The 12,206-nt window shown below is 40.5% G+C and overlaps 1 protein-coding gene and 1 non-coding gene across 7 annotated transcripts in view; one reads left to right on the top strand and one right to left on the bottom strand.

Moving 5' to 3' along the window:
* The window catches only part of Ccdc171 (coiled-coil domain containing 171), a 553,592-nt gene that overhangs the window by 439,481 nt on the left and 101,905 nt on the right, over positions 1–12,206 (bottom strand). For all 6 annotated transcript variants that reach the window (XM_045160095.1, XM_045160091.1, XM_045160110.1 and 3 more), the window contains one exon: positions 1,135–1,227. In XM_045160095.1, coding sequence (XP_045016030.1) covers positions 1,135–1,227 — 93 coding nt within the window. The remainder of the gene's footprint in view (positions 1–1,134; positions 1,228–12,206) is intronic.
* Positions 1,852–1,958, top strand: LOC123458180. The gene has a single exon (XR_006635478.1). It is a non-coding gene; the product is annotated as a U6 spliceosomal RNA (small nuclear RNA).

Below are 12,206 nucleotides of genomic sequence, written 5' to 3'. Positions count from 1 at the left end.
TTTGGATAGAGAATCTTCTCTTTTCAGATGGCAGTGACCTTGGAACAACTCAGAAGGTATCATGGTGCTGGAAAGAAGTAAGTAGAGTACCAAGTAACATCTCGATCACACCTTCTGAGGCTCAGGGTCTAATGCGGAAGAGGTGGTGGAAAGAATGTAAACGCCAAAGGAAGGGTTGGACTCCTTACAACATTCTCCCTCCAGTCAAAAAAATTGGCCTCGATATCCATGACCTCATAGTGCCTGACACTACCTACACAAGACCATCATAAGAGGAGGGAAGGATCATGGCATCCAAATAGAGGAGAGACTTATCGTGATGGGGAGTGGATGTTATGGAGAATAGAATTTCAAAGGGGAAAAGTGCGGGAGGGAGGGTATTACCATGGGATATTTTTTAAATCATGGAAAATGTTTAATAAAATTCAGAAAAAATAAAAATAAAAATGTAAAAATAAATAAATAAATAAAGTCTGTCATAGAGGAAAAAAAAAAAGAAAGAAATGGGGAAAAATAAAACTTAGTTCCCAGAATGACAGTAGGAGAGGTACTACAGACTTTTAGGAGGTGGGATCTTATGGGATGTCCTTGCATCACTGGAGGTGTGGCCTCAAACAGGATTGTGAGACCCTGGCACATCCTCTCTCTCCTACTCTGCTTCCTGGCACATGAAGTGAACAGCATCCTCCACCATGTGCTCCCACCATGACGTGATGCTTTTCTACATACCCAAAGAAAGGGGGCCACCCATTCATGGGCTGGAACTTCAAGAACCATGAGCCAAAATACACCTTTTCTCTTTTAAGTTAATTGTCTCAAGTATACCACTATAGTGAAAGAAAGTCAACCAATTTATAGGTCATTAGGTCTCTGTACCAATACTGCATTCTCCTTCTGCAGCACAACAGACCTATAGATGGGACATAGGATGACACTGGCCTCAAAGCTTCAGTGTGCCAACATCTCAACTAATATAGTATACCCTCACTTGTCTCCTTACTAGACACAATAATGAGTATCATAACACTATGTCACATGTTTTCAATATACACCTTAGCTATCTGAAAACAGCGTTGTTTCCTAGCTGTTACAACTTAAGGAAACTTATGCCAGAAATATTTGTTTACATTTTACCTGAATAATTTCAGAATTAAATTTTGACTCCAAATGTGCTGCCCTTTCTGCTTCGATATTTTCTTCTAATTTCCTTACTCTCAGAGTCGTTGCCTAAAACAAATGAAGTTTAAACTCAAAAACATTGATATTTAAAGTACACAAGAATCACTATACTCTAGAATCATAATTAACACTGTATATGATGTAGGCTATCATCTCATTTTAATTTTGATATTTTCATTTATTTATATGCAAGCAGAGAGAGATAGAAAAGAGACAGAGAGAATCAGTATGGTAGGGCCTCCACCCACTCCAAACAAACTTCACATGCATGCACCATTTTGTGTATTTGGCTTTACATGGGTACTAGGGAATCAAGCCTGGGTCCTTAGGCTTTGCAGGAAAGCACCTTAACTTCTGAGTCAACTCTCTAGTCCATCATCTCATTTTTGTTGTTGTTTGACAGTTCATCTCATTGTGTAGGCGGGATGACCTGAAACCTGTAATCCTCCTGCCTTAGCATCCCAAGTTCTAGAATTACAATTAGATGCAACAATGCCTAACTGGGCAACATAAAAGTCATGCTCAAAAAGAATGCTCCAGTGGGCCATGGTAGTGCATACCTTTAATCCTAACACTTGAGATCACTGAGTTTGAGGCCAGCCTGGAACTCACTCTGTGGTTCCAGGTTAGCCTGGACTAGAGTGAGACCCTGCCTTGAAAATACCAAAAACAGTGCTTGCTTCAGCAGAATACATACTAAAATTGGAACGATACAGAGAAGATTAGCATGGCCCCTGCGCAAGGATGACACGCAAATTCGTGAAGCATTCAATATTAAAAGAAGAAAAGACTTCCGGTTAAGATGGCAGCGTAGGTACCACGCCAAAGCAGCCTAGGGGGGAAAAAGACCAAAAAAACTCAGCAAAATACACACTTTTACTAAAAAGTGAGGTGTATAGGAAATTGAAGCGGCAGCAGAGAAGTAGAAGAGTTCCAGAGCATCCAGAGCCTGCACAGGTGGGAAAAGCGGCTCTGGCAGCTCGGCCAACCACCACGGCCGCGGAGCACCAGAAAGCCGCCAGACTCGGCTCGAGCCGCAGGAAAAGCCAGGTGAGGGAGCTTTCGCTCACACCAGCGCTCTCTGCAACTCAGGAAACGTGAAGGGAGAGCAGCAGTGAGCAACGGAGGAGCAGACCGCGAGGTAGAGGAACATGTGGAGCAGCGAGAGAACCAGAGCAGCTGCGGCTCCCTCCCCTCCCCCACCGCCTGAGCCCAGCTCCAGCGAACAGAGCAGCGGCCCGGGACCCAGCCACGCCAACTTGGGCTGACAGCGGGACCCAAGCAGGAGCAGAGTTCGGCAGCAACATCAGCGGCTCCAGCACCGGTAACAGCGGCCCCAGCAGCAGCAGACCCAGGAGTGGCAGCAGCGGCAGACTCAGCAGCAGCAGCTTCAGGGGGAGCAGTGGCAGTGGACACAGCAGCAGCAGCTTCAGCAGCAGTGGTGGCTCCAGCAGTGGCAGCTGCAGCAGCAGCACAGGCAGCAGCAGCGGCTCGGTTTGCCCCGCAGGAAAAGCAAGTGCCCAGCTCCAGAAATCAGAACAGCAGCCCGACAACCCAGGCAGCAACTTGACTGAGACCAAAATCATCCAAGGTAACTGGGATTGCACCAGGGAAGGGTCTCACTTGGTTGCAAGCTGACTTGGATCCCTCAACAGACCAGAAATCTTAACCTCTTTGTTGATAGAGGATCTGGTCGTTATAAAAACTATTCTTGCATACATACTCGGGGCTGTTTTTGATTGAATGTGTACAGTGTTTAGTTAAATTTTAGAATCTACCTGTATTTTATTCCACTCAGCCTGCTTGAATACTCCATTAGCAGGGAAACTCAACCACTAAGAACATCTTTGTAGATACTCTGAGAGTCTTAAGAGCCACACCTAACACCTTAAGGTCCTACCCTGAAAATATATTACATCAAATAAATTGATTCAGCTAAGAATACACAGCTAGCTAGAAAATCCAAGCATTAACTTAATCCAAGATGCAAAAATATATACATTATAACACAAGAAACATTAAAAAGCAAGACGATATAAATCCACCTAAAAGTATTAATGCATCAGAAATGTCCTCCAGTGAGAAAGAGTTAGAGGAAATGCCTGAGAAAGAGTTCAAAAGAATGATTATAAATATGTTCAAAGAGGTCAAGAACACATCAAAACAATCAAAGAAGAAATCAAAGAGGAAATCAAAGGAATCAAAGAAGATGCAGGACACCAATTTAATGAAATAAAGAAGGCAATACAAGACATAAATAGGGAAATAGAAATAATAAAGAAAACCCAGTCAGAATTACTAGCAATGAAGAACACAGTTAATGAAATAAAAAAACTCTGTAGAAAATCTCACCAGTAGGATGGATGAGGGAGAGGACAGAATATCTAAGCTAGAAGACCAGGTGGCAGACCTAATGCAGTCCAACAAAGAGAAAGACAAACTTATAGAAAAGTATGAGTGGGAATTTCAAGATATTCGGGACACTATGAAAAGATCCAATATAAGAATTCAGGGCATAGTAGAAGGAGAAGAACTCCACTCCAGAGGCATAGTAGGCGTCTTCAACAAAATCATAGAAGAAAATTTCCCCCAAATTGGGAAAGAGGTGCCAGTGCAGATACAGGAAGCCTTTAGAACCCCTGCAAGACAAAACCAAGAAAGAACCTCTCCTCGCCATATTATACTCAAACTTCCAAACACACACACCAAAGAAAAAATATTGAAAGCAGTAAGAGAGAAAAATCAAGTTACCTACAAAAGCAAGCCCATCAGGATTACAGCAGATTATTCAACACAAACTTTTAAAGCCAGAAGGGCTTGGAGTGATATATTCCAAGTTCTGAAAGATAACAACTGTCAACCAAGATTACTTTATCCTGCAAAGTTATCCATTCAAATAGATGGAGAAATAAAGACATTCCATGACAAAAGCAGGTTAAAGGAGTATTTGAAAACAAAACCAGCTCTACAGAAAATACTTGATAGAATCCTCCATGCTGAAGAAAAGGAAAAGCACACATATAAGGAACCTAGAAAAAACAAGCAATACTCAAATACTAGTTAACACAAGAGAGCACAGGTAGAACCAGAAACACACACACACACACACACACACAAAAGAATGGCAAACATAAATACACACCTTTCAATAATATCTCTTAATATCAACGGCCTCAATGCCCCAACGAAAAGACATAGATTTGCAGACTGGGTTAAAAAGCAGGATCCTACAATTTGTTGTCTCCAAGAAACTCACCTTTCTACAAAGGATAGACATTATCTTAGGGTGAAAGGTTGGATAACGCTGTTTCAAGCAAATGGGCCTAGAAAACAAGCAGGGGTTGCTATCATAATACCTGACAAGGTAGACATTAGTCCAACGTTAGTCAAGAAAGATAAAGAAGGTCACTTTATACTGATTAAGGGCACACTCCAACAGGAGGACATTACAATCCGAAACATATATGCACCTAACATGGGGGCTCCCAAATTCATCAAACAAACACTATTAGAACTAAGGTCACAGATAACACCAAACACAGTGGTGGTGGGTGACTTTAACACCCCACTCTCATCAATTGACAGGTCATCCTGGGAAAAAATAAGCAGAGAGGCATCTGGACTAAATGAGGTCATAGAAGGAATGGACTTAACAGATATATACAGGACATTTCATCCAAAGGCTACAGAATATACATTCTTTTCAGCAGCACATGGAACATCCTCTAAAATAGACCATATATTAGGACACAAAGCAAATCTTAACAAATTCAGGAAAATTGAAATAATTCCTTGCATTCTATCTGACCACAATGGAATTAAACTACAAATCAGTAGCAAGAAAGGCTATAGAGCATACACAAAATCATGGAAACTAAACAATACACTACTAAATGATGAATGGGTCAATGAAGAAATCAAAAAGGAAATCAAAAAATTTATAGAGTCAAATGATAATGAGAACACAACATACCAAAATCTCTGGGACACAATGAAGGCAGTTCTAAGAGGTAAATTTATAGCCTTAAGTGCCTATATTAAGAAATTAGAAAGGTCGCAAGTAAACGACCTAATGCTTCGCCTTAAAGCCTAGGAAAAAGAAGAACAAGGCAAACCAAAATCAGTAGACGGGAAGAAATAATAAAGATTAGGGCAGAAATTAATGAAATAGAAACAAAAAGAACAATCCAAAGAATTAATGAAACAAAGAGTTGGTTCTTTGAAAGGATAAACAAGATTGATAAACCTTTAGCAAATCTGACCAAAAGAAAGAGAGAAGAGACACAAATTAATAAAATCAGAGATGAACAAGGTAACATCACAACAGATTCCAGAGAAATTCAAAAAATCATAGGGACATACTATAAAAGCATATACTCCACAAAGAATGAAAATCTGAAAGAAATGGATGATTTCCTTGATCTATATGACCTACCTAAATTAAATCAAAATGAGATTCATCACTTAAATAGACCTATAACAAACATGGAGATCCAAACAGTTATCAATAATCTCCCAACTAAAAAAGCCCAGGCCCGGATGGATTCACTGCTGAATTTTACCGGACTTTTAAGGAAGAGCTAACACCATTGCTTCTTAAGCTTTTCCAGGAAATAGAAAAAGAAGGAATTCTACCAAACTCCTTCTATCAGGCCAGCATCACCCTGATACCAAAACCAGGCAAAGATAGAACAAAAAAAGAAAATTACAGACCAATCGCCCTCATGAACATAGATGCAAAAATTCTCAACAAAATATTGGCAAACAGAATACAAGAGTATATCAAAAAGATCATTCACCCTGACCAAGTAGGCTTTATCCCAGAGATGCAGGGATGGTTCAACATACGCAAATCTATAAATGTAATACATTACATAAACGGGTTGAAGGACAAAAATCACATGATCATCTCATTAGATGCAGAGAAAGCATTTGACAAAATCCAACATCCCTTCATGATAAAAGTCCTACAGAGACTGGGAATAGAAGGAACATATCTCAATATACTAAAGGCTATTTATGACAAGCCTACAGACAACATATTACTAAATGGGGAAAAACTGGAAGCTTTTCCACTAAAATCAGGAACAAGACAAAGGGGTCCACTGTCCCCACTTTTATTTAATATAGTTTTGGAAGTCTTAGCCATAGCAATAAGGCAAGAGACACACATAAAAGGGATACAACTTGGAAAGGAAGAAATCAAGTTATCATTATTTGCAGATGACATGATTCTATACATAAAGGACCCTAAAACTCCACTAGCAAACTGTTAGAGCTGATCAAAACCTACAGCAATGTAGCAGGATACAAAATAAATACACAGAAATCAGTAGCCTTCATATATGCTAACAACAAACACACAGAGGATGAAATCAGAGAATCACTCCCATTCACAATTGCATCAAAAAAAATAAAGTACCTTGGAATAAACCTAACCAAGGAAGTAAAGAATCTCTACAATGAGAACTTTAAAACACTCAAGCGAGAAATTGCAGAAGACACTAGAAAGTGGAGAAACATCCCTTGTTCCTGGATTGGAAGAATCAATATCGTGAAAATGGCAATCTTACCTAAAGCAATCTACACATTTAATGCAATCCCTATCAAAATTCCAAAGGCTTTCATCATGGAAATAGAAAAAACAATCCAAAAATTCATTTGGAATCACAAAAAACCTCGAATATCTAAAATAATACTGAGCAACAAAAAAGAGGCTGGTGGTATCACCATACCTGATTTTAACCTATACTACAGAGCCATAGTAACAAAAACAGCATGGTACTGGCACAAAAACAGACATGTAGATCAGTGGAACAGAATAGAGGACCCAGATGTAAGCCCAAGTAGCTATAGCCACCTGATATTTGATAAAAATGCCAAAAATACTCATTGGAGAAGAGACAGCCTCTTCAGCAAATGGTGTTTTGAAAACTGGATATATATCTGCAGAAGGACGAAAATAGATTCTTCTCTCTCGCCATGCACAAGAATTAAGTCCAAATGGATTAAAGACCTTAACATTAGACTGGAAACTCTGAAACTGCTAGAGGAAAAAGTAAGGGAAAACCCTTCAACATATTGGTCTTGGCAAAGACTTTCTGAATACAACCCCAATTGCTCAGGCAATAAAACCACACATTAACCACTGGGACCTAATGAAATTACAAAGATTTTGCACCGCAAAGGACACAGTGAAAAAAGCAAAGAGGCAACCTACAGAATGGGAAAAATCTTCACCAGCTATATATCTGATAGAGGATTAATATCTAGGATATACAAAGAACTCAAAAAGTTAAATAACAAGGAATCAAACAAGCCAATCAAAAAATGGGCTATGGAGCTAAATAGAGAGTTCTCAAAGGAAGAAATACGAATGGCATATAAGCATCTAAAAAAATGTTCTACGTCACTAGTCATCAGGGAAATGCAGATTAAAACTACATTGAGATTCCATCTCACTCCTGTCAGATTGGCCACCATCATGAAAACAAATGATCATAAATTTTGGCGGGGATGTGGAAAAAAAGGAACCCTTCTGCACTGCTGGTGGGAATGCAATCTGGTCCAGCCATTGTGGAAAACAGTGTGGAGGTTCCTAAAACAGCTAGAGATTGATCTACCACATGACCCAGCTATAGCACTCCTAGGCATATATCCAAAGGACTCATCTCATTTCCTTAGAAGTACGTGCTCAACCATGTTCATTGCTGCTCAATTTATAATAGCTGGGAAATGGAACCAGCCTAGATGTCCCTCAACAGATGAGTGGATAATGAAGATGTGGCACATTTATAAAATGGAGCTCTACTCAGTGGTAAAGAAAAATGAAGTTATGAAATTTGCAGAAAAATGGATGGACCTGGAAAGTATTTTACTAAGTGAGGTAACCCAGGCCCAGAAAGCCAAGTGCCACATGTTCTCCCTCATATGTGGATCCTAGCTACAGATGACTGGGCTTCTGCGTGAGAAGGAAAATACTTAGTAGCAGATGCCAGTAAGGTAAAAAGAGACATAAAGGGTAGAGAAAGGAAGGGAAGAGGACACTTAATAGGTTGATATTGTATATATGTAATTACAATGATTGTAATGGGGGGGGTAATATGATGGAGAATGGAATTTCAAATGGGAAAGTGTGGGGGTAGAGTGGGAGGGAATTACCATGGGATATATTTTATAATCATGGAAAATGTTAATAAAAATTTTAAAAAAAAAGAAAGAAAAGAAAATACCAAAACAAGCATGCTCTAAAGACCACTAATCAACCATTAGGACCTGCAAATTAAAGCTGTTATACAGCAAAAGGCTCTGTGAATACAGCAAAGAGACAGCCTACAGAATGGGAGAAAATCTTTGCCAGCTATACAGCTGACAGAGGGTTAATATCTAGTATATACAAAGAACTCAGAACAAAACTAAATAAGGGGCTGTAGAGATGGCTTAGCAGCTAAGGCACTTGCCTGCAAATCCAAAGGACCCAGGTTCAATTCCCCAGGATCTACATAAGTCAGATGCGCAAGGTGGTACATGTGTCTGGAGTTTGTTTGCAGTGGCTGGAGACCCTGACATGCCCATTCTCTATCTCACTATAGCTGCCTCTTTCTCTCTATCACTCAAATAAATAAATAAATAACAACAAGATTTTTAAAAATATATTTCAAGCCGGACATGGTAGCACATGCCTTTAATCCCAGCACTCAGGAGGCAGAGGTAGGAGGATCGCTGTGAGTTCGAGGCCACCCTGAGACTACATAGTGAATTCCAGGTCAGTTTGGACCAGAATCAGATCCTACCCTGAAAAAAAAAAAAATTTTTTTTAATCCAAGCCAGGCATGGTAGCACATGCCTTTAATCCCAGCACTCAGAAGGCAGAGGTAGGAGGATCACCAAGAGTTCAAGGCCACCCTGAAACTACATAGTGAATTCCAGGTCATTCTGAACTAGAGTAAGACCCTACCTTGAAAAACCAAAAGAAAAAAATTAAAAAAACATTTTAAAATCTAAATAAGAAATCAAAACTCCCAATCAAAAACTAGGCTAAGGCTAGAGAGATGGCTTAGCGGTTAAGCACTCGCCTGTGAAGCCTAAGGATCTCAGTTCGAGGCTTAATTCCCCAGGACCCACGTATGCCAGATGCACAAGGGGGCGCATGCATCTAGAGTTTGACTGCAGTGGCTGGAGGCCCAGTCACACCCATTCTCTATTTGCCTCTTTTTCTCTCTGTCTGTTGCTCTCAAATAAATAAATAAAAATAAGAAACTAGGCTAGGGCCAGGAATGGTGGCTCATGCCTTTAATCCCACCACTTGGGAGGCAGGGGTGGGAGGATCATCATGAGTTCAAGGCCACTCAGAGACTACATAGTGAATTCCAGGTCAACCTGGACTAGAGTGAGACCCTACCTCCAAAAAAAAAAAGAAAAAAACTAGGATAGGTGCTAGTGAGATGACTTAGCAATTAAGGCACTAACACCCAGGTTTGATTACCCAGTATACATGTAAATCCAGATGCACAAAGTGCTGCATGCATCTGAAGTTCATTTGCAGCAACTAGAGGCCCTGGTATGCCTATCCTCCCCCTCTCTCTCTCTTTTTCTCTCTCTCTCTCTCTGCCTCTTTCTCTCTCGCAAATAAATAATAAATTTTAAAAAATTAAAATCTGTAGAAAAAAAAGAAATCAAATGACAATAAATGCTGGAGAGAGCGTGGGGAAATAGGAACCCTTCTCAATTTGTTGGCAGGAATGAAAACTGGTACATCCATCGTGGAAATCACTGTGGAAGTTCCTGAGACAATGAAAAATAGATTTACCATATGACCCAACTATACCACTCCTTGGCATATCCCCCAAGCACTCTACTCATTACCATAGAAATATATTTTAAAACTACAGGTTTATTGCTACTCTACTTACAATAGCTAGGAAATAGAACCAACCCAGATGCTTATCAACTGATGAATGGATGATGATGATGTTGTATGCTTACACATTAAAGTTTTTTTCAGTTGTAAAGAAAAATTAAATCCTAAAATGTAAAGGCAAATGGACGGATCTGGAAAAGAATATAATAAGTGAGGTAACCCAGGCTCAGCAAGTAAATCTCTCATGTCCTTTCTCATATGTGGATCCTAGCTGCAAATATTAGATTTTTATATGAGTTGGAGTAAAGTCAGTAGTAGAGGCCAGTAATCTAGAAAGGGACCATGAGGGAGAGAGAGCAGGGGGGGGACTTAAGGGAAGGATAGAGTAGATATGTGAGTAGAAGAGCAGAATACTAAGGGTGAAATGGCCTAAAAGAGGTTAGGGGAGGGGATGGAAAAGAGCATGGGTAGAAGAGAGCTAATCAAAATTAAAGATGTTATGAGTAACCCACATGGAAACCCACTTCTTTGCTAGATAATAATACATATGGTAGAAAAGAAAACAGCTGGGCATGGTGGCACATGCCTTTAATCCCAATATTTGGGAGGCAGAGGTAGGAGGATCGCCATGAGTTCAAGGCCACCCTGAGACTACATAGTTAATTCCAGGTCATCGTGGACCAGAGTGAGACCCTACCTGGAAAAAGAAAAGAAAAGAAAAAGAAAACAGCTGGGCATGGTGGCACACGCCCTTAATCCCAACACTTTGGAGGAAAAGGTAAGAGGATCCGTGTGAGTTCAAGGCCACTCTGAGACTACATAATGAATTCCAGGTCAGCCGGGGCTAGGATGAAACCCTACCTCAGAGAGACAGAGAGAGAGTTTGGGCAAAAGTATACTGGGAAGGGGGGTAATGTTGTGCCCAGTAGTCATAGATTGTTACTAAAAAATTTTCAGTGCAAAGGGTGGGATACCTTCCAGCAAACTGTTGTCCAGGGAGGCCTCTGATGCCCTCCAAAATTACAGGCTATTACCAAAGCTGTTGGCTGCCCACCAGAACTAGATGGTAAGACCCTATTACTAAAGACTCCACATGCTTCAGCTACAGATTACTGAGAAATCAAGCTGTAGCTGAGCTGGAAGCCTCTCCCTATGTACTAGCTGTCAAGATGCTGGAAAGAGCTATGCAGCCTATTGGGGGGGGGGAATCATCAAAGGTCTTACCCAGCAGTGAACCCTGCAAGATTTGCAGCTGTCCAGCCAGGCTGAATATACCAACTGGTGCAGCAGTGGCATATCTGTTAGGGGAAAACCAGCAGCTTTCTAACTGGAAATAAAACACACTCCATGCAAGAGAATTCTTGCCTCCTACGGAAAACCTAATCAAAAGTCTATGGCCATAGAGGTCATAAGCCCTGGGAGTAAACTACTACTGTTTTCTGACTAAATGGATACATTATGCCTACCAAAATGCCCTCTAATTACTTATGTGTATGCCCACATATTAATGATACTCTTTCTTTTTTTTTGGTTAGAAAAGCTTCTCTTGGGCTGGAGAGATGGCTTAGTGGTTAAGTGCTTGCCTGTGAAGCCTAAGGAAACTGGTTTGAGGCTCGACTCCCCAGGATCCACGTTAGCCAGATGCACAAGGGGGCACATGCATCTGGAGTTCATTTGCAGTGGCTGGAGGCCCTGGCACACCCATTCTTTATCTCTCTCTCTCTCTCTCTATCTCTATCTCTATCTCTATCTCTATCTCTATCTCTATCTCTATCTCTATCTCTCTCTGCCACTTTCTCTCTATGTCTGTCTGTCACTCTCAAATAAATAAATAATAATAATAACAAAAAAATTTAAAAAGAAAAGCTTCTTTTTTCAGATGGCAGTGACTACTGGGTAGACCCAAAACTCACCATAGAGCCAGGCATGGCAGTGCATGCCTTTAATCACAGCATTCATGAGACAGAGGTAGGAAGGTCACTACAAGTTTGAAGCCAACCTGGGGCTTTAGAGTGAGTTCAGGTCAGCCTGTGCTAGAGGAAGACACTACCTTGAAAAAAACAACTCAGCAAAGAACTGATGGATGACAATGGAGTGTTTAGTACTAGTTGCGACATCTCTATCACACCATCCAAGGTTCTGGGACCATTATATGGAAGATGGCAAT

The sequence above is a fragment of the Jaculus jaculus genome, chromosome 1 (assembly GCF_020740685.1).
Source record: "Jaculus jaculus isolate mJacJac1 chromosome 1, mJacJac1.mat.Y.cur, whole genome shotgun sequence".
Lineage (NCBI taxonomy): Eukaryota > Metazoa > Chordata > Mammalia > Rodentia > Dipodidae > Jaculus > Jaculus jaculus.
This window is presented reverse-complemented; position numbering and strand designations above follow the sequence as displayed.